The 23839-nt window shown below is 37.7% G+C and overlaps 1 protein-coding gene and 1 non-coding gene across 2 annotated transcripts; one reads left to right on the plus strand and one right to left on the minus strand.

Moving 5' to 3' along the window:
- Positions 1-3280: 3280 nt before the first annotated feature.
- LOC133306563 (protein ALP1-like) lies at positions 3281-4479 on the minus strand. The gene is made up of 3 exons (XM_061506892.1): positions 4153-4479; positions 3830-4055; positions 3281-3732 (listed from the first exon to the last, which is right to left on the minus strand). Exons 1-3 carry the CDS (start codon positions 4477-4479, stop codon positions 3281-3283), a joined length of 1005 nt encoding a protein of 334 aa, XP_061362876.1.
- An 8181-nt stretch (positions 4480-12660) lies between these two features.
- LOC133306571 (small nucleolar RNA R71) lies at positions 12661-12766 on the plus strand. Its single transcript, XR_009750919.1, has one exon. It is a non-coding gene; the product is annotated as a small nucleolar RNA R71 (small nucleolar RNA).
- Positions 12767-23839: the final 11073 nt, after the last annotated feature.

A 23839-nucleotide genomic window follows, 5' to 3' on the forward strand; every position in this document is an offset into this window, starting at 1 on the left:
ATTTTTCTTGCGGAAACACACATGCAATAAAGACTCTTGCTTTAAGATAGCATGATGTTACCTTTGTTTGTGATTCAAAACCACCAAGGAGGTCAGAGTCAGGTTTGAAGGGTTCAAACCCTCTAACGTTGATCCACACCACCCACGTCAAGATGCAAGCACACTTTCTTGAAAGCCACCAATTGACCACCACGAAGAGGCTTGCTATGCACTCAATAGGTGAAGAAGAAGGCTAGGTGAATGTGTTTAGAAGAGTGATATTTTCAGCGTAAAATATCACCAAAGTGGCACATGGAATAGAGTAGAATTGGCTAGGTATTTTTCTGAAAAAAACCTAAGGAAGAACTCACCAAAGTTAGCGCTCAAGAGGATGAGAGAAAGAGCTTTTATAAATTCAGATTTTTCTCCAAAAATCTGCCTTAAAGTGGCGCACAATCAATGGAAATAAATTCAGATTTTTTCTCCAAAAATCTTCCTTAAAGTAGCGCACAATCAAGGAAGAAAAAGGTGGAGTTTTTTTAATTCAAAATTCTAAGCAACCTTCCTTTTTCATCCTCATGAGATTATGTCATAACATAATCAAATATTCTGACTTAATGGCCATCATATGGCCAGCCATATGTGCACCCCATTCAACCCAAGAAACTGTCCAGATACGTTGAGTAGTTGCATTCATATTTGAAGTAGAATTTGAGCAAGCCTATGGTAGAATGATTTTCTTGAGTAGATTTGAGTGATACTCTTGTTACCTGACACGCTTGAGAGAAAAATATTGAGAGCATCCTCTGAGAAACTATTTTCTGTAATTAGTATGTGCAGCTGAAATTAGCAGGTCTTGTGATTTGAGATTATAAAATTTCTGTCCTGATTGATTTATCTGTGGAAGACTTGTGATCTTTGTATATTTTCTGTATGCTTGATAGTTGTTAGAAATGATTGGTTGATCTTAGTCTTTGCTTTCAATTTTAGTTTTTGCCCAGGTGTGCAAAAAGATAAGTGTGGGAGAATTTGATAACACATATTTTGTTACACTTATTTATTACTCTTGGTTGATATTTTTATGATTTATTTGAATTAAATAAAGGTCTTTTGGGTCAAATCACAATTCTAGATTTTGATTGGATTTAATTGATTTTCGTCATAATTTTACACTACTTCTATATTTTGACTATATCTCACTCTACAGATGTCCGATTGACTTTGTTCTTGTTGCATTTTTCAGTTAACAGATAGGGCTACAATCGCTATTTCAGCTACTGAAGCCCAATTCGGATGAAAACATGGTCGAAATCAGAGCTCAAGATGACGTGTTTTTGCTGGAATTTTATTTTGATATTTTGATTTGTAAATCAATTAGAATCCAATGTGTTTAGGACCCAAGGTCATGTTTTAAGATTTTATTTTATTTTATTCAGATTTTATTTTATGTATAGGCCGAAGTGGTGAAACCCTAACCCGTTCTGAATGTGGGTTATTTAAAGGGAATGTTAGGAAACCCTTTGGCAGTCGGATTTTGAGTTGAACAATTGTTCTAGTTTTCGTTATTGAAATTCTGCACTTTTCTTTCTCTTCATCTTCTTCTTCTTCTTTTATGCTATTTTATTCTGAATGATGTTTAACCTCGCGATGCTAGGCTAAACACCTTTAATCAATCTAAGGTTAAAGGTTCGTTAGTTTATTTCAGAGGATTGGTTTTTAACTTTTTTTTATCAATTTCGTTTTCTCTCAATTCAGGTTGAATATCATGCGATTGTAGATATTCAAACTGAATAATGCGATTGCATTCTAGAAGGGAGAATTGATCATTAGATTTAATGGTCAGATTGACGAACCCAATGAACATAAGTTAAACAGGTTTAAATTACTGCGATTGCATAGTTTAAATACTGTATTCAACCAAACGCTAGGCGATAGTCTAGAGAGGGTTTCCAATTGAATTTGAGGATTCCTAATTCGATTGGGGTTAATCACGAATTGATAATCATATCTTTTTAATCCAATGAAGAAATAAATTAATGAATCCTGATTCCTTAGGTTGATTGCTTTTAAATCTTTTTCAAATCTTTTTCAAATCTGTTTTATTTAAATTCCAAATCAACAAAATCCCCCTTCCTTTTTCTATTTTATTTTACAAGAGCGTTTCTGATTGTGAGCAGGTTCTTTGGGAGACGATCCGAGTTGCCCTATCACTACAAACCTGAAGCTCGGTAATTTGCGTGGGTTCGACAGCGCACGTCAAATCCTTACCAAGATCCTTAATTGCAAAAGATACATCACTAGCCAAAGCATCCTCACTCCTCCCTCTCTTCTTGCCTCTTTTTGCAACATATATTGACACAGGAGAAGTTTGTGTGGCTTCTTGGGTACATGTGTCAGGGAGTGGAGGTTCCCAATTCGCATTAGTATGGTTGTCTTCAAAAAGATCAAAAATATCATTTATGGCAGTCCCACTTTCACCAACTCCATATGCTTCATTTTCCATTTGTTCAACTGCATCCTCTGGACCCTCAGCATGCTCTCCATTAGCCATGTCCTTTCCAAAAATTGGTCCCAAAGCAACGTAGTATGGGAAAGGTTTTTTTGTAAAGACCATTTGCTTGCGGATGAGTCTGAAAGGAGAACATTGAGAGACAGGTAAAAGTAAATATACACTATTCACATAAAAAGTTAAACCGGTGACAAAGTCAAATGAGATGGTATTTTTTACCTTCACCCTTTCCATGAAAATTTCCTTCTCCACATCAATCATTTTGTCCCTATTATTCCATCCGAAACCAGATCCCCCATTCGGATCCATCATTTCAGCAATTGCATTGTAGTGCTTTTTAAGGAGCTTGATCCTAGAAGTAATGTCGGGAGTGCCCTTCAATGTGCATCCAGGAATTTTCCCAGCCATCAACTTCTCCAAGTGATTAGGGAAACCAGTCTTGAAACCGTTGTCACCCTTCCAACCTAAACTAGACTCAACAAGACATTCAACAAAGACCCTGTGTTCTTCTGTTGTCCAAGTATGGTTAATCCGTTTCGTCGATCGACTATCCTTGTCAGCCATCTACAACAATTTAACAAAATAATGCAATGGTTTGGATAAATAATCATGAATAGTTGAAGACAGTTTGGGTTAAATATAATATTACATAGTACGAATATGGTCAAGATTACATAGCTGAGCATGATCATAAAAATTTAGTACAAGCACATAATTGTTCTGAATTCAAACTATGTAAATACATGCAACATGTGACAATATAGTCTATTTAAAGACACCATATAAAGACAATCAAGTTCCATTCCTCCACGTGTCAAACATCTGTTGAGCCAATTCATCCCTCCACCTTGTCCGCGCATTAGAGGACTCAACATGCATTATCATTTCATGTCCTTCAAAGTTGTCTTCAGTCACTGCCGTGTCCAAAGTATTATCCTCCAATGGGTCAATAGGAATTTCGTTCCTTATATGATTATGAAGCAAACAACATGCATTGATTATCCTAGATTGGGTTTTGACCGGGTAAAAAGACTTTGACCTTATAACGGCCCAACGCCCCTTCAACAACCCAAAACATCTTTCAATCACATTCCTAGCACCTGAGTGTTTCATGTTAAAAAATTCTTGCGGTGTCGTTGGCTGTGCCCCGTGTTTCCACTCATTAAGATGGTATCTTTGCCCTCTATAAGGTGTAAGGAATCCTTCCCCATTCATATAACCAACATCAGCCAAATAATAGTAACCTACGACAAAATAACCGACACGTGATCAACACTGTTGACAATAGAAGGTACATAATGATATGTCCGTACTGTCATATCCATGTGTGTTATGTTTTACCTTTTGGGACCCTTAATCCATTTGGACGAGAGATTGCATTTCTCAGAACCTTTGAATTTGCTGCTGATCCCTCCCATCCGGCCAAGACATAAATAAATTGACAATCCTGCGAACAAACACCCAACACGTTTGTTGCAATCTCACCCTTCCTAGTGCGGTATCTTGGCTTATCAACTTGTAGCGGATTAACCTTTATGTGGGTCCCATCCAAAGCTCCGAGACAATTCTTTAAAAAAAAAAGAACCACAATTATAAGACATGAATATAAAAGAGGGTATCATATTGTAAACAGCAAAACACCTTAACACCATAATAACTCATACCTTGAACCACTTCCATTTGTTGTCAGTTGAGTTTTGAGGGACGGGTTCAGGGCGTTTAAGTAGTACAGTGTGACACCGTAACACAGCCTGCAACACCTTGCTGAATTGTCTACTTATTGTTTCCCCTGACCTCATAAATTGTCTTTTAATTACCCGATTCTTAACATCATGCGCCAATATGTGAAGGAACATTGCAACCAGCTCTTCTATCCCCATGTGCCTTGACGGTTGAAGCATCCCAACAGTTTTCAATAAATCACACAAATTATGAAAGCATCGCCTATCCATCCTTGTATTCTCAATACAAGCGGTGTCAGTAATATACATTATTCTATGCAGATTAATTTCCCTGGTCGAAGCCCTACTACAAAAATCCCACTTCAATCTCCTCCTTGACCTTTTCCTTATTTCCATATAAGCTAATAACACACCATAAATTCTCACTAATAACACAGTGAGGTGATTCAAAGATTGCAAATGACAAATGATAACAATAATGACACTCAACTCCATTGCTTTGTTCATTGTCTCAATCTAACACAACAAGGTTAAAGTAATTAACATTAATCGAACAGTGATGAACGCATAAAAATAATAACAACACAATGAAAAATAGGGGAATTAGAGGGAAAAATGTATGTAATTGGTTCCGTGCAAATGATGAGGTCGTTCAAGGTTGGCTCATATCATTCCCTAAACCCTTACGCATATGACCACCCTAAACATGAACTTATCCCATTCAGCCAAAATGTTTTCACGTAAAGGACATAACTCATAACCACCAATTACCCGTTTTTTTTTTCATATTTCTGTTCAAAATCGTGGATCCCAAATAGTAAGTATATCCAAAATTACATGTAATGTTAAAAAATACATGATATGGCTGAATGGATGGAACACAATTCACATGCTGGTCGAGGTTGTTCAAGCATGTGCAACTTATAGTCATACGAAAAAATAAATTGTTTTAAAATAACTCTGATTCAAATTCGTATGTTACCTCTGCCAAAGAAAAAAAAGTACTGCACCTCATTGAATCCATGGGCAGATTAGACGCATCAAACAAGTGTTTATTCACACCAACTATATGGTAATTAAAAATTTGCTTTTAGGTAAATATTTTCTGATTACTAACCAAGTATTTGCTGAATATGTATTCACACCAATAAGCAAAATTTTACCTATGTAGTCCACTAGCTAGACCATTTAAGTGTACTTCTTATGTAAGTAATGTCCCCCATAAAATAAAACTAGGTGATGCATACACATACATGAGGACAAGGACACGTATTGAAAGTATTTTTTTAGCTCAAAAAATTTCAGCATTATACAAAAACACTCTCCTAAAGCAAAATTTATGTTGTTCAGTTGAAGAATGGTGTATATCACGATGAAGATTACCAATCTTTATTCTGTCTTATAACCCCTGTTTTTCTTTGTTAATGAAAAAGATACTTGATTGAAAGCAAAATCCAAAACAGAATTAACAAACAAAATAGATTACGAAGAGGCTATAAATAAAACATGTCAATGAATTCAACTTCTTTGCCGACATGAGTGCCCAAACTTCATGTGGTATAAATTTTCCCCATATTACCAGACCATGTAAGCTTCACATGAACAGAGGAGTATCAAAAAACTCAAAACCATAGTATAAGTGCAATTTTTTTTCCAACCACAACTCGGCTATGCAGAAAATAACTCATTCTCAGATGATAAAATCATTCTACGAATTTAAGAAGTGACATTTTTTACCTCATTCTCCTTTTATCTCACTTGCCAGTCGATTGTGGTGATTGCAAAAAAACTTCTTTGTTCAACACCTTCCACCACTCCTACCAAGAAATAGAAAGAATGGATCAAAGCGCAATAAACCAAGAAGCTACCAGATACATGCTCAGCAAGATAGCACTGTACATCACAAACCTCATTACATTTTCTTACAAAAATTCAGTTCAACGAAACCCACCATCCACAATATGCAAAATGCACATGCAAATGTCATCAAAAGCAAGATTAATACCGATTTCGTCAGTCACATGCAAGCCACAAGGTTCTTCTCCTCAATTGCGACCTCAGAAAATGGAGGGAGAAATAAGAGACCCACAACTCATTCGCGCCATTTTTCACACATATATCACTCAACAAGCAAGCCCAATCCACTGTGTACCAACACTTCACAAATCGTACAATCCCTCAAGGGCCTTTACGTAATGTTGTTCGCGCTTCAGATTTCATTTCCCCGGGCAACGATGAAAGACGTCTTTGAGATGGACAACTTGTTTTGGTTGTCGTAGATGAAATCACAGCTAAAGCCCATACTACAGGACAACTTCTTGGCCGGGAAAATGCCTATTTTTGTGGTACCAAACATGCTATCCCAAGATCCAGACGTTGGTTTCCCGGGTACGCACAAATAATCTACGTACCAAACGAGCCTTCAATGTCTCCTCTTCTATGATGGATATGAAGAATATACTAAGGACGAATCCATGGAGCTTGATGAAAATAGCTTAAATTTTCTTGATAGAAAATTTAGAAGATTTTTTAAGGAGAAAGGGAACCACGAAGAGCTTCTTTTCTTCCAAAAGAATAATTGTCATTGGTGAGCCATCAAGCAATGTACACACTTGCTATGAGTTTCGGAAAGCCTAAACACATCTAGATAGAGTATCCAAACTATCAAAAGAAAAATATGAAAAAAGAACATTCAAAGAGAAGACGAAAAGACCTGTAGGAAATAATGATTGGACTCCACATACAATAAAGACTATGAGGAAGCTCATTTAGTCTCATGGCCAATCACGATGAAGATGAAGTAGAATTTCTTAATCTTGAAATCGCACCTTCATATGATGACATTTCACCTTCATATAATGAATTGCAAACGACATTTGAAGAATTGTATGTAAAATCCATAAACAATCTTCTTGCATTACGTCTAAAGTACTAGAAAAAGAAATTTAAGATTTAAAATACTCCTTTGCCAAGTTTAAAGGAAAGGGACAATTTCAACATCTTGCTTTGAAAACAAAGGTGTCTGTTTGACAAAACCGGATGGGGATATGAGTCCAATACACAACAAAAAGTCTACAAAAACTTATTTGTTTCCTCAAGCTCCTTAAATAATCCTTTCAGTAGGTTTCCATTGTGGAATGAATGCACATAGTGCATATGCATATATATGACATAAGGAAGAATGCATTTGTTAGTGAAAGGAAAATGTGGATTTTGAAGGACTCATTGCCTAAAACTAATACACAAGGAGTCAAGAAGACTACGGTACTTTTACCCAAAGAAGAAGAAGAAGAAGAAGAATTGTGTACTTAAAATATTTCGTAAGCGATGCTTCCCGGCAAGTATACCGATCGCACAATTAATATAATGATAAGAAAGTTCGTTTCCACAGGGATTGTGATCGTATGTCAAATAATCGTCCTTTCAAGAATGGATGAGTTCAAATAGTTTGTGACAAATATTGTCGATTTGTGTAAAAGTGAGAATTGAAAATAAAGACTTGTTTTTGGCTTTTTGTTATAAGAAATAGAACAATAAAAATGAGATTTGATTTGTGAAAATATGAAAAAAGCATTGTAGCTAGAGTACACTCACCATATGATCCCACTTCTTACTTTAAATTGATTTACAATATTCAATTATATAATTACTCAGATAAATTATTATCTAAAAATATTATTAGTTAACCCCCAATTCCTTGCAAGGTTAACGCTTTAATCCAAATTGGAACCCCAATTCCTTGCAATGTTCCTCATGGCATTAAGCAATGAACGTAATAATTTAAGCATCCGCAATTCAATACACATCTATTCCTGATATGCATAATAATTGTTATCTTACCCCCTTTCAAGATGAAAACCCCAATATTCCTATCTAGGGTTCTAATCCTCAAACTATCATCAACTATTAGATTGATCAAGTCTAACAAAGAAAATAGAAATTACACACAGGGTAAAGATAAAGATAATTATATAAACGAAAAACCATAAATCAATCTGTTGTAACAAGGGTTCACATAGGGTTCGTGACCCTAACTACAATAAACATAAACTAGCCAACCATTATCAAGGCTAAAAATCCAATATTTATAAAACTTGGTAAATTAATAGAGAAAGAAGAAGAAGAATTCGATCTCTGGAATTCTCTCTGAGTACCACCGTCGTCTCTCTTCAATAGAATAGGTCTGTCCTTAATTCTGTAATGAGGATCCTATTTATAAGCCTCGCTTCTTTCTTCCAAAATTACCCTCGAATAGCACGGTGTAATTATCCCGCAAACCGGCGCCAGTTGGCGCCGGTTTGGCGCCAGTCGGCGCCATGCCTCTGTCCAAATTGAAAAGCCGGATTCATTCCTCGTAAAATGGTGGGCCCCATGCCTCTGTGCAATTTTATTTCTCCATGAATGTGGCGCTACTTGGCTTGGAAGTGGCGCTAGTTAGCTTGGAAATTTTGGCGCTAGTTGGCGCCATTTTTGGTGCTAGTAGGCGCCACTCCACTGTGACTTGTTTCTTCTGACGCTAGGTGGCTCCAATGTGGCGCCACTTGCAGGCCTCCGGTGTAGAGTTCGTAAACTGGTGGGCTCGCGCCAGTGTGGTGCCAGTCCGTGCCATGCTTCTGGAATTTGTACTCCTCTGAACCCGTGTAGAATTGCGTTAACAGGCTTTTTATAATTTTCACTTCTTTTTCCTGTAAAAACACAACCAATAGGTGAGAAATATCATTAACATAGAAGAATCAATATAATAAGCAAATATATATTTAAATTGCTCTTTTATTACTCAACTCTTATAATTTCCAGCTTGGAAAACCACGCTTGCCAGAGGCACATCAAACCATTCCCAGATTTAAACGTTGCTGTCCCCAGCAATGTACAAGACTCAATCTAGGTAATATTCAATTATTCCAACATAACATTCCATAGACACTCTTAGACATAAGATGCTATGCATGCCTGACCCAAAATCATAAACTCCCAACAATGTCATCAGCTTCTTAAAGATACAAGTTTACATTGATTACCCCTCACACAGATAAATAATATCCACACAACACTCAGTGTTTAAGGGTATCATGAGCACTCAATCAATCATAGCTATAACACTACCATAGGCTTGATCATATTCTAAAAAATTCTTAAAAATGAAGAATCAAACACATGCACCAGTTGATCAAAAGGACTTCATAGGTTGTAACTTGGCTGGTTTGAGGGGTAGGAATATATGGATAGTAGCTCAAACAACAATGAGATTGAAAATTGATATTATTTCACTTTCACACATTCAACTCAATTGTTTTGCTCCACTAACATTCCCACCAAATTTCAGGAATTAATTCCTTTCAGCCACCTTTTATGCACATTCACCCTTTTTATTTTTTTCTTTCTTTTTCAAATATTTTTTTAAGGGTACAGATGAAATTTACATCCCTTAATTACTTTACCTCTGTGGAGCTTACCTCAATTTCTTTGTTTTAACTTTCAACACATCAATAATTCAATCTCAATCAAGGTAAGTCAATAAGAATATGGCTAAGCAATCAGCAGGAATTATGAACAAAAAAAAAAGGCTCAGGCTCAAAGGGGTTAACAATGGAGAAATCAAATAGGTGGCTATTTTGGCCATAAGCTAACCAGAACAAAATGCCTTTATCATATCAACCAATGCATGCATAACAGAGAAACAGATCAAGTTCTAGAGTGTTACAATAGTGAGGTCTCTCAAAAAGAAAATTCAGTGTTTAAGCTCAAACCTCACAGCTATGGTATCAATATAGACTCAAGAAAATTGACCTCCGACATTATCAGAATTTCACAACATCAGTTCAGACAAACGAGCAATCATATAATCCAATTATATCTATGCAAAGTCATGCCAAAATACCATACCACATATTTTCAAAAATTCAGTCAAGCACATTAACTAGATAAGCACATTTAAACCTGAGAATTGCTTGAAAAATTGATCACTTTATTTTATTTTATTTTTATATAGCACACAAAATAACTACAAAAATAACAGAGAAAAATTAAAAGAGTTAGAATATCTCCCCTGATAAAAGAATTGCAGTTCTAAGATGCAAGCCTACCATTCCCAGATTTAGAGAATTGTTGTCCTCAGCAATAATTAAACCACAAGAAGAAAGAAAAATCTGCACAATGGAACAAACAATAGCATATAGGATAAACTATAATGCGCACATTAAATAATCAGAGAGAGATATACCAACACAAAGTAACTAAAAATACAAAACAGAAAAATAAACTAATATACAAAATCTCCGTCAGCAAGGAGATATAATCAACCCTCCATGTCATCCCCCTCAGCAGCATGGGATGACTCAGCAAATGGAGGATCTGGTGGTAATGGGTGCCTTGGTACATGAAACCACCATTCCCAGATTTGATTTAGACCATGAATCCATGTGAGGAACTATTTGAAGTATTGTTTTTTCTGAGAGTTAGAGTCTCGGTGTCTCTTGTCAAAACTTCTCTTTTTGATGGCCTTCAACCTCCGGTGATTCGCAACATCTTCCAACTCGTATCAAAAAGTTTGATCACCTCCTTTTTCAGTACCTTCTTCAGTATAGGATGACGCCTCCCTTGGGGTTTCCTCCCAGGTTTGTCATCATCTTCATTGAGAATTTTGTGGGTACGGGAAGGGGGATCTTTATCTTCCAAACCAGTCTCCTGTTCCTTCAGTGCTTCAATTACCGCCTTCTTATTACCCAAGAAGATATCTTCTAGAGTTTGAGGAAGCTCCTTCAATTCCACTTTTGAGGTACCATCTTCTTTGTAATCATCTGCTTTTTCAATAACCTCAACCGCTACATTTTTTTCTTCCTTTAAGACTTCAAGACTAAAACAATCGTCTTTGTGAGAAGAATGTTTATAGAATCAAAAACGTTAATAGTAACGGTCTCATCATTCATTCTTAGCTCAAGCTTCCCATTTTCAACATCAATCATTGCACGAGATGGAGCTAAGAAAGGTCTACCCAGCAAAAGAGGCATCTCAGTTCCCCCTTCCATGTCCAACACCACAAAATCAACAGGAAAGATGAACTTGTCCACCTTCACAAGAACATCTTCCATTATTCCACTAGGCTTCCTTAAAGACTTATCAGCAAGTTGAAGAGATGCCAAAGTAGGCTTTAAGTCGGTGATCCCCAAGGATTTACAAACAGAAAGGGGCATCAAATTAATGCTAGCCCCAAGATCGCATAATGCTCTGCCAATTTTAGTGTTCCCAATTTCAATAGGAATATTAAAACTCCCAGGATCACGAAGCTTAGGAGGAAATTTCCTTGTAATAATGGCACTGCACTCCTCAGTAAGTGCTACAGTTTGGCACTCTTGCAACTTGTGCTTCCTTGACAAAAAATCTTTCATGAACTTGGCATAATTTGGCATGCTAGCCAAGGCTTCAGCAAAAGGGATATTTATATTCAACTTCTTGAAGATATCAAGAAATCTGCCATACTGTTGCTTCTGAGCATCCTTCTTGAATCTTTCAGGATAAGGTGCCATAGCTCTCACATATTCAGGATTCAACTCAAATTTCTTCTTTTCAGCAACGATAGATGGCTCTTCTTCAATTTCATTCTCAACAGGTTTCTCAACATCAGAAGGAATCACCACCTCTTTTTCTGGCTCCTCAACCGCTTTAAGCTTCTCATTAGCTTTCATATTTGTGTTTGGCTTTTCTGGAGCTGCTACCACTTTACCACTTCTAGTTGTGATAGCCATACAATCCTCCTTGGGATTAGTAACTGTGTTACTAGGGAAAGTACCTGGAGTTCTATCAGCAACCTGCTTAGTCAGCTAGCCAATTTGATTCTCCAAATTCCTGATAGAAGCACTCATGTTTTTAGTACTGGCCCTAGTCTCTTCCATGAAGGCATTGGAGTGTTGAGCCATTTGTCCAACTAACCTCTCCAAATCATAAGGTTCTTTGTTTTGGATTGGTGAAGGCTGCAGATAATTGTTAGAACTATAATCAAGACCACCTCCTTGACCTCTCCTCTGAAAATTGCTACTTCCAGAAGGAAAATTCTGATTTCTTGGAGTATTTTGTGGCGGAGGTCTTTGATCATACCAAACGCCATTCACCTGCATTTGTTGAGGTGAATCAGAAGGCATCAAAGGACATTCATTAGACTCATGATTGTCCTGGCAATATTCACACACAACGGCAGCAGCTTTAGTCTGAACACCATCAAGTTGCAACTTGTCAAGCCTTGATGTCAGGTTTGCTACCTGCTGAGATAACAAATTGTTTTCAGCCAACACCGCATCATTACCTTCCAGTTGAAGGATACCTCTCTTAGGCTTGGATGATAGCACTTCATTTTCATTGGCAGCCATCCTCTTAATCAATTCAAGAGTCTTATTTGCTCTCAGAGTTTTAATAGTGCCACCTGCTGCACCATTCAACACCATATGAATCTCAGGCTTGCAACCATTGAAGAAGATTCTAACCTGATTACCAACAATTAAGTTATACTGAGGACACCTCCTCATTAGATCCTTGAATCTGTTCCATGCTCCACACATAGTTTCACCCTCTAACTGAGCGAAATTGGTGATATCATTTACCATCTGGTTGTACCTCTCCATCGAGAAGAATTCAGCAAAGAACTTCTGAGACATATCATCCCATGTAGAAATGCTTGCTGCAGGCTGCCTCTCCGACCAACTAAGAGCATTTCCCTTAAGAGCAAAAAGGAACAACCTCAACCGGATTGCATCATTCGACACCTGAGGGTGTTTGGTTGAGTCACAGATCCTCAAGAATCTTTCAATAAATCGGTGAGGATCTTCACTCTCCTCTCCTCCAAACTGAGCTCTCTCCACCAATTGAATATAAGAGGACTTGAGCTCCCAATTGTCGGCAACATTTGGCTGAACAATACTCGCATTGGGCCTGTTGAATGATGGAGTCATAATGGTATCCATGAGTGGATTGTCCGCTTCATCGTTTGCTGCCATCTTGTGTGCTTCTTCAGACATAATTCTTGACTCGTTGAATGCAAGCTTCTTCCGAGCGAGTTTTCTGTTCCTCTTTTCTATTTTTGTAATTTCCAAATCAAGTAGAAAATCTGGCTCTTTACCTCGCATACAACTCAGAAAAGAGATTAGTAGCACTGTTCAAGAATCACAAAGAAATAAAATAAAATAAAAATCCAATCTTAAAAATCAAAATTAATTGATATAAGAAACGCAAATCCCCAGCAATGGCGCCAAAAACTTGATGCTTCCCGGCAAGTATACCGATCGCACAAGTAATATAATGATAAGAAAGTTCGTCTCCACAGGAATTGTGATCGTATATCAAATAATCGTCCTTTCAAGAATGGATGAGTTCAAATAGTTTGTGACAAATATTGTCGATTTTGTGTAAAAGTGAGAATTGAAAATAAAGACTTGTTTTTGGCTTTTTGTTATAAGAAATAGAACAATAAAAAAGAGATTTGATTTGTGAAAATATGAGAAAAGCATTGTAGCTAGAGTACACTCATCATATGATCCCACTTCTTACTTTGGATTGATTTACAATATTCAATTATATAATTACTCAGATAAATTATTATCTAAAAATATTAATAGTTAACCCACAATTCCTTGCAAGGTTAACCCTTTAATCCCAATTGGAACCCCAATTCCTTGCAATGTTCCTCATGGCATTAAGCAATGAACGCAATAATTTAAGCATATGCAATTAAATACACATCTATTCCTAGCATGCATAATAATTGTTATCTTACCTCCTTTCAAGATGAAAACCTCAATATTCCTATCTAGGGTTCTAACCCTCAAACTATCATCAACTATTAGATTGATCAAGTCTAACAAAGAAAATAGAAATTATGCACAGGGTAAAGATAAAGATAATTATATAAACGAAAAACCATACATCAATCCGTTGTAACAAGGGTTCACATAGGGTTCGTGACCCTAACTACAATAAACATAAACTAGCCAACCATTATCATGGCTAAAAATCCAATATTCATAAAACCTGATAAATTAATAGAGAAAGAAGAAGAAGAATTCGATCTCCGGAATCCTCTCTGAGTACCACTGTTGTCTCTCTTCAATAGAATAAGTCTGTCCTTAATTCTGTAATGAGGATCCTATTTATAAGCCTCGCTTCTTTCTTCCAAAATTACCCTCGCATAGCACGGTGTAATTATCCCGCAAATCGGCGTCAGTTTGGCGCCAGTCGGCGCCATGCCTCTGTCCAAATTGAAAAGCCTGACTCGTTCCTCGTAAAATGGCGCCAGTTGGCGCCACTGGGCGCCATGCCTCTGTGCAATTTTATTTCTCCATGAATGTGGCGCTACTTGGCTTGGAAGTGGCGCTAGTTAGCTTGGAAATTTTGGCGCTAGTTGGCGCCACTTTTGGTGCTATTAGGCGCTACTCCACTGTGACTTGTTTCTTCTGGCGCTAGGTGGCTCCAATGTGGCGCCACTTGCAGGCTTCCGGTGTAGAGTTCGTCAACTGGCGCGAGTTCGCGCCAGTGTGGTGCCGGTCCGCACCATGCTTCTGGAATTTGTACTCCTCTGAACCCGTGTGGAATTGCGTTAACAGGCTTTTTATAATTTTCACTTATTTTTTCTGTAAAAACACAACCAATAGGTGAGAAATATCATTAACATAGAAGAATAAATGTAATAAGCAAATATATATTTAAATTGCTCTTTAATTACTCAATTCTTATAATTTCCAGCTTGGAAAACCACACTTGCCAGAGGCACATCAGTAAGCGTGCCTCAAAGGTCACTAGAGCTCTAATTAGTACGAGATATGTTATTCTATCTATTTTTTTTTATGTCTTCCTTTCCTTGTCACTTTCTAACACCATTATATCATAATCTCAATAAGAGAGAGAAATGATAAAAGTAGTTGAGATTCTGATCTAATAATGTTGGAGAGTAGTAGTTAAAGGTAGATAAAAAAATTGATAGGTAGAATAATTTATCCCAATTAGTATTGTTGTGCAACCTCTTGTATTTTTGAGGAATAGGGAGCTGTTGTAGCTGGTTCCTCCATCAGTCAGGATACTCAAGCCATATGAAACAAGTCCGAATTTTCTTATCTTACTCCCAAGAAAGGCATCCATGTTACTTATGGAGACATTTACATTAAAAGAGTTTTTGGAGTCAACAAAGGTAATATGTACTCATTAAAATGCATTGTATGTTGAATTAATCAACTATGTGAAAAGGAAATAAGGCCATGACTCAAATTGTTGCATAAGTGAAGGAAAATATAATAAACAAAGTTAAGTTAGTTAGTCATAGTGTAAGCAACATCCATATGATTAGTCTTGATAGCATATCCTTGATTTATGCATGTTGGACGTTTAGCAAGTGCACTAGTCGTACAAGTAATAAAATGATGAGTAAAGATTGTTCCCACGAGGAATTGTGTTCAAACACCAATATACCATAGAAAACTAATTTGAATCAAATAAAAGTTTGTAAAAATCATGAATAATTTGTCACCAGAAAATTGATTGTAAGTAATTTGACACAAAGTAAATGTGGATTAGGAATTAATAAAACAACAAGTAGTCAGAAAACAACTTTCCTCCATAATAACCTATGTAAAAAAACTGATCATATGATGAATTCCTTTCCATGTGATGTTAATCAACCTTTTACTTATCATCAAGATGTAATCCCTTACTACCCTGATAGATACATTAATCAGAAACCCCAATCCCTTAGTGATCTCTTTCTTAATACATGCATGAAATACTAAAGTCTTAAGATTACATCAGAACTCTAGCATCAATCCCTTGAGTACTAGAATTCTGATGTTGAGATTATCAAATACAGAAGTCCTATAAACATCCATGTTCTATATTACTTCCTTGATAGAGATAATTAAATCAGAAAATCTCAAATCAACACACGAAAAATACTTCATCATATTAATCAAATCAACATAATATTATCATGGAGTTCTATTGCATTCAGACTACAAAGACTCTACTCAGACATGACTAAAGAATAGATAAGAGAAGAAGAAGCAAACTTCATTTCCATGTTGAAAGTCTTCAATCTCCAAACTATTATAAGGAAATCCTAATACAAAAACTAAAACCTAAGAGAATTTAGAGAGAAGTCAGACTAAAGTTTAAGAGAGAGAGAGAGTTCAAATCCCTCAGATCCAGATCTCCTTTCTAAATGTCAAGGCTTTGCCTTATATAGTGTTACAATTAAAAACAGAAAACTGATGTGGGCGCTAAAACGTCCATAAGTGACCGTTTTAGCGTCCATGTTTTACGTATGCTCAACTGCTTTTAACTGATTCCAACGCTAAAACGTTAAGGAATGACCGTTTTAGCGTCCAAACTTGGTGAATGCTCAACTGATTTTAACTGAATCCAACGCTAAAACTCTTGATTTGGACGTTTTAGCGGTGAAGACCAGAATCCTTTTCCACTTTAGGGCGCTAAAACGCTTATTGCAGGCTGTTTTAGTGCCCAAGACCAGCAATTTTCCATCTTCTAAGTGCAGCGCGCTAAAACGCTCTGTGTGGGCGTTTTAGTGCTCATCACCAGCAAGTTTTGGTCTCTTCCTGTAGCAGGGCGCTAAAACGCTCAGTGTGAATGTTTTAGCGCTCAACACTTAGGCAATTTTTCTCCTCTTGAGCTCCAGAATCTTCTTCCTTCTCCAGTTGTCTTTCAAGCTTGCTTTTCCTACAAGAATCATACAAATTTCCAATAAAGCTCTTGAACTTGTAATTGAGGACATCTTAGGACATTAACCTTGTTTTCCATCATTTAATCACACAATTTGATCCTAATTCCTGCTAAAAACCATGATGAACTAAGGGTTCATCACAATTCCCAGATTTGAATATTGCTGTCCTCAGCAATAACTTTAAAGACAGAGAAAGACTTGAGATTCTTTACACATGAAATTTATGAGGTTGGATTGAAATATGACAGATCAACTTTCCAAGATACAATCTAACAACCCAGCAATCTATCTTTTATTATGACTTGCTTAACCTCATCACAATGACTTTCAACAGATCAGTAAGATGAAATGCAGAGACCTTCAACACAAAACACCCCCTCACTTGGAACTTCTCAAAAATTGTGAGAATAAACTCTCTTGCACTCTAGTGTCTAAGGGTGTACTCATCACTCAATCTCCACTGCACTCAAACTACTATAAGCTTGCCCATCTTCTCACTTTCCATAGTGACAGTGATTCATAAGCAGAACAAAAGAGGCTTTGGTGGTATGACTTGACTAGGAATAGGATTCTGTATAGAAGAAGGAAAAATGGCTTGGCACGTAGTTGGCTAAAGGTAGGATTTGATGTTGCAGAAGGTTAGATAGATGAATCAGATTCAGATAAGAGGAGGATCACTATTGAATTTATCTATGTACTCCTTAATCCTTCTCATTCTCTTCTTCCTTTTCATTTACTCTTTTCACCAACTTTTCTACAACTTTTCTTTTTCTTGAACTTCCTTCCTCCTTTTCTTCCAACTTTCAACACTTTGTGTTGTTTTGATTTCCCTTTTTCCTCATTTCCTTTTTCTTTTCCTTTTCCAAACCAAGCACTTTGTGCCTTTACTTCTTTTTTTCTTTTTCATTCTTCTTTTTCTCCAAATTTCCAACACTTAACACTTAATATTTTTGTTCATTGCAGAAACACCTTTCTCCAACAGAGCTTTCCTCCTTACCCCTTATCTGAACACATAATCTGAAAATTTAGGATCTGGAATAAGTGCAGGGCTCTTAGTTTTATCACAAAAAGTTTGGCTTAAGGCTTCCATGCAATAGAAAAATTTGGTTCAAAAGAAAAATGCCTCAATGAACTCTACTTTACAAACCATGAACTATTTCAAGTTAGAAACAGGGTAAGTTCTAGAGTTACTCATACAGTGAAGTGCTCTCTGAACAAAAAAATTTCTGTATAGGCTCAATGTCTCACAGTTCAGAGTGCATGCTTGAATTCCTCTATATACATCAAACTGATCTCTCTACTCCTCACATAGCATGAGTATTGCAAACATATCATTTAGCACACATGCAAGGATTTCAAATTGCATCATAAAAATTTGATCAATCATGTAAAACTTTGATCATCCTATCCTCATAAAATTCACATCATCTCAACTCTAAATCCAACCTTTGTACATATACAACACTACCTAAACTACCTAAAACTACATTCACAAGAATTTAAAAGAAAGGATTGAGATGTTTCCCTGTTTGTGGCTCATCAACTGTGTGTCATCATCAACTGTGTGATACCACCATAATCATGTCATTCATTCACACCCCATTCCCAGATTTAAACGTTGATGTCCCCAACAACTAATTTAAATCTAAAAAGCAGTTGACACATTCTGAAACACATTCACATATCAACAAATAGCATCAGTACTATTTCAAAAGTGCATCATTCAAACAGAGAATCTCAATGTACTAACAAGTGTACAAAATTAAAAATAATACCACAGGTAACTAAAAGTATCCAAAATAAAACCATAAAAACAGAAAACGTGTAAAAACAAAATGAGGAGTCTAGTCAGTAGACTCTTCATCATCACTAAACACCAAATATGAGCCCGGATCAGCAGTAGGCAAGGGGTTGTACTCAGGATCAATACCCCTGTCCTCATCCATAGCACCAGTATCAGCAGCAGCAGCAGTGGTCTCTGTGGTAGTAGCATCAACACCAGGCTGTCTCTCTGAAGTAGGTGCAGCATGGGAAGATGTAGCACCATCAGCAGGCACAGCTCCATCCACATGATCAGCATAGTGAGTCCGGGCCATTGCCTCAAAGGCTTCCTCCTCATCAGAATGAGGGTATACAGCAGGTTGGTAATCAATAACATCTAAGCCCTGAGCCTCACATATAGATTTCATCATCGTCACCATATATTTCTAAAATGAGTGCTGGCTGGACTGCATAAACTGGAGACGCCTGCGCAAATGTCTCATACGGAAGTCAGTATTCACCGTCCATTGCTCCCCTGACCGTAGCCTCGCTTCTAATTCATCATCACTCTGAGCTGTAGATTTCCTACCAGGAGTCAATCCTGTGACCTCCCCTCCTCCTATCTTCAATTGCTTTGTTATCATTGCGGCATCAATTGTAGGGTGCAATTTAGTTGGTGCCCCATTATCAGTAACATCTACACCAGCTTTCTGACAAAGCAACTGAATCAAGGAACAGTGACCCAAAGCAGCAGAGTCACTGTCAAAGTTAGCCATATCATAAATGTTGTCCTGAAGAAGAATAGGAAGTTCCACCTTCGCCTTTGTCATGATAGTGTGAATCAGGACAGCTCTCTTTAGGATGACCTCTTCCTGGTTGGAAGAGGGCATGACATTTGAGATTACAAAGTGAAACCAGACTCTAGCCTCACCATTTAAATGCCGCAACCAAATCAACTTAGGAGCAACCTTATCCTTGGTTAACTCCCAAGTTTCACCAGGTTTAGCTATAGTCTGCAAAATAGGCTCAGCTGCCCCCATCTTGGTCCAGGTTTCAAAGTTTGGGTCACTCCTTCTTGGTGAAATTTCAATATTCTGCCAGTTCTTCCTGAACTCACAACTGGCATTATTGATATAGTCACAGAACCTTATCTTCAGCAGCTTTTGGATGGTGTGAGCATCATACTTCACTTTCTTTCCCCTCACCCAGCTAGTGAAGGTCCTCTGGCCTCCTTGATCTCCGTTAAACGCATTAGCAAAGAATTCCCTTACTATGTTAGGACTGCTATCACCCAATATTCTTCCAAAGGTTGCCCAATCCCTGGTCTTCAGCTGAGACTGAAACTGAGGATATTCATCCTTTTCTAGAACAAATTTTCTTTCTCTCACAAATGGCCTCTTGGAAGTCTTGTCAGTATAACGTTTCTCATGTTCCTCACTTTTCCAAAAGTGAGCATCAAACTGTGGGGTAGGCTCAGCCTCAATATCTCCTCCTTGATTCACTCGGGCTCGCTTCTTATATCTCTTCTTCCCCTGTGTAGAGGGAGCTGGTTAAGAAGGAGAAGACATTGTGCCTACACAACAAGAGAAAATCAGTCCAAATGTCAAACAATTACATGTCATGAATCCAATTCCACAATTCCCAGATTTAGAACTCTTGTAGTGAGGAATTTGGATCAAAACATGTATGAATTACAACCCCACAATGCCATAATGTAGACCCTCAATTTTGTATGAAACAGGGCCTGGGCGCTAAAATGGTCACACTGAGCGTTTTAGCGTCCTGGCCTTAAACGTGTGTAAAAACTGGACGGGCGTGATTCAAACATGAACATTTAGTGACAATCTAATCATAGAAATATAACATGTTCATGAATCAAAAGTGGAACTCCCATGGTTGTAAAGTAAACCCATAAACCCTAAGGCAATCCAAATTGAAAGAGAAAGAAAAGTGGATGAGTACCTGAAATGAGAGTGGATGAGGTGCAATGAAAGAGTGCAGCAAGAACTCAAGATACAGGGAAAAAGAAAAATGAAGACGTAACACTCAACAATGGAGACGTACAACTCAGAAATACTGTGAATTAAAGAAGTGAGAGGGAAACCGTGTTTATGAATAAGTGACGGGGCGCTAAAACGTTGGCTGAGCAGCGCTTTAGCGTCCTTGTCCAGAGAAATATGCACACTTTATGCAGCACAGCGCTAAAACGGTCATAGTTAGCTTTTAGCGCGTTTGGCCAGAGTGCATGTATTGGTGTTGTTGGTGAACGCTAAAACGGTCATAGTGAACGTCTTAGCGTGCACAACCAGAGAGTTTTATAATAATGGAACTCTAGGGATGCTAAAACGGTCAGAGGTAACGTTTTAGCACCCAGCACATAGCAAAAATTTCTCTTTGATTTTTCAAAAAAAAAAATTCCCTTTTACTTCTTCATCTTATAGATATGGTATGAACATGGAATTACATACCTAGTACAGTGGATTGCCTCCCACTCAGCGCTTGTTTAACGTCACGAGCCTGACGGGTATGATCTATTTTACCTCTAATAGAGCAACTGTCAGTAGTTGCCTATCCACAGCACTTCCAACATATAACTTCAATCGTTGACCATTGACTGTAAAACTTCTGTCCGAATCCAAAGAACTGATTTCTACAGCCCCATATGATTTCATGTCTTTTACCACAAACGGTCCAGACCATCTAGACTTTAACTTCCCTGGAAACAGCTTCAACCTGGAATTGAACAGAAGTACTTGATCCCCCACCTTGAAGTCTCTAAGTGTGATCTTCCTATCATGCCATAGCTTTGTCTTTTCCTTATACAAACTGGCACTTTCATAAGCAGACAAACGGAACTCATCCAATTCATCTAGCTGTAATAATCTTTTCTGTCCTGCTGCTTTGGAATCAAAATTCAGATATCTCACAGCCCACAATGCCTTGTGCTCCAATCCAACTGGCAAATGGCATGCTTTTCCAAACAGCAACTGAAATGGAGACATCCCAATAGGAGTTTTGAAAGCGGTCCTATACGCCCATAAGGTGTCATCAAGTTTCTTGGACCACTGGGTCCTAGCATTCCCAACAGTCTTCTCCAATATTCTCTTCAATTCCCTGTTGGAAATCTTAACCTGACCACAAGTCTGTGGGTGGTATGGAGTGCTTATTTTGTGCCTCACTCCATACTTAGCCAAGGCATACTCCACCATCCTATTATCAAAATGAGTGCCCCCATCACTAATAATAGCTCTAGGGACTCCAAATCTTGAAAATATATTCTTTCTTAGAAAAGCAATCACCACCCTGGAATCATTGGTTGGTGTAGCTATGGCCTCAACCCATTTGGACACATAATCAACTGCCACCAATATGTACTTGTTAGAGTAGGAAGAAGGGAAAGGTCCCATAAAATCCATACCCCAAACATCAAAGATCTCCACTTCCTGAATATTGTTCAACGGCATTTCATGTCGCCTAGAAATATTCCCAGTTCTCTGACAGTTGTCACATGCCTCCACAAACTTCTTTGCATCCTTGTATAAAGTGGGCCAGTAGAAACGACTCAACAATACTTTTGCTGCAGTTCTCTCACCTGCAAAATGTCCACCATATCCAGAACCATGACAATGCCACAACACATCCTTCTGTTCTTCCTCTGGAATACACCGTCGGATCACACTATCTGAACATCTATAGAAAAGATATGGTTCATCCCAAATGTATCTCTTAACATCATGCAGAAATTTCTTCCTCTGTTGCCATGTTAAATCCTTAGGCATCAATCCAGCAGCTTTATAGTTGGCAAAATTAGCAAACCATGGTGGGGTACTGATAGATAAGACTTTATCCCCAACCATCTATGTTACAGCACATATTGCCAAAACATGTTCATCAGGAAACTCTTCTCTGATCACTACTTCCGGTCCTTCTTGAAGCTCTTTTTCTGTAATCCTGGATAAGTGATCAGCCACCAAGTTTTCAACTCCCTTTTTGTCCTTGATCTCTACCTCAAACTCTTGCAACAGTAACATCCAGCGGAGCAACCTGGGTTTAGCATCCTGCTTGCATAACAAATACTTTAAAGCTGCATGGTCAGTGTAAACAATAACTTTTGATCCTAACAGATATGGCCTGAATTTGTCAAATGCATACACAATAGCCAGTAATTCTTTTTCTGTAGTAGCATAATTCTTTTGTGCATCATTTAAGATCTTATTGGCATAGTAAATGACATGCAACAATTTATTCACTCTTTGGCCCAATACCACTCCTACAACATAGTCACTGGCATCACACATTAATTCAAACGGTAATGAAAAATCAGGTGCCATCATGATAGGTGCAGTGGTCAACTTTTCTTTTAAAACATAAAATGCATGCAGACATTCATCATCAAACAGGAACTCTTGGTCCTTGACCAATAACTTGCATACGGGCTTGGCAATTTTTGAAAAATCTTTTATGAACCGCCTATAAAATCCTGCATGACCAAGAAAACTCCTCACACTCTTAACATTTACAAGTGGAGGAAGTTTCTCTATCACAGAAATTTTTGCCCTATCCACTTCAATTCCATTCCTAGACACCTTGTGTCCAAGAACTATACCTTCTGTCACCATAAAGTGACACTTCTCCCAGTTCAAAACCAAATTACAGTCTTGACATCTTTTCAAAACAGAATCTAAATTCCCTAGACATACATCAAAATCAGAACCAATTACAGAAAAATCATCCATAAAAATTTCTATGCATTCTTCTATCATATCAGAAAAAATGGAAAGCATGCAACTTTGAAAGGTGGCAGGAGCATTGCATAAGCCGAAAGGCATCCTCCGGTATGCGAATATTCCATATGGACATGTAAAAGCAGTCTTCTCCTGATCCTCTGGTGCCACAGCTATCTGATTGTACCCTGAATAACCATCCAAGAAGCAATAGAAAGCATGTCCTGCCAACCTCTCTAGCATCTGATCCAAGAAAGGAAGTGGAAAATGATCCTTCCTGGTTGCCTTATTCCGCCTCCGGTAGTCGATGCACATTCTCCAACCAGTGATTGTCCTTGTGGGAATCAACTCATTATTCTCATTTTTCACCACAGTCATCCCCCCTTTCTTGGGAACGGTCTGCACAGGACTCACCCAAGCACTGTCTGAAATGGGGTAAATCATCTCAGCATCAAGCAACTTCACCACCTCCTTC

This window comes from Gastrolobium bilobum, unplaced genomic scaffold (genome assembly GCF_033153095.1).
Source record: "Gastrolobium bilobum isolate Gb01-03AN ecotype WA unplaced genomic scaffold, APGP_CSIRO_Gbil_v1 utg2226, whole genome shotgun sequence".
Classification (NCBI taxonomy): Eukaryota; Viridiplantae; Streptophyta; class Magnoliopsida; order Fabales; family Fabaceae; genus Gastrolobium; species Gastrolobium bilobum.

Bases quoted from the DNA above. Each gene is read 5' to 3' on its own strand.
- LOC133306563 (XM_061506892.1), bottom strand. From the start codon at position 4,479: ATGTATATTACTGACACCGCTTGTATTGAGAATACAAGGATGGATAGG. The intron at 4,056-4,152 runs GTATGAGTTATT...TTTTTTTTAAAG, and splicing joins ACAAATGGAAGTGGTTCAAG to AATTGTCTCGGAGCTTTGGA. The intron at 3,733-3,829 runs GTAAAACATAAC...ATTTTGTCGTAG, and splicing joins TGGATTAAGGGTCCCAAAAG to GTTACTATTATTTGGCTGAT.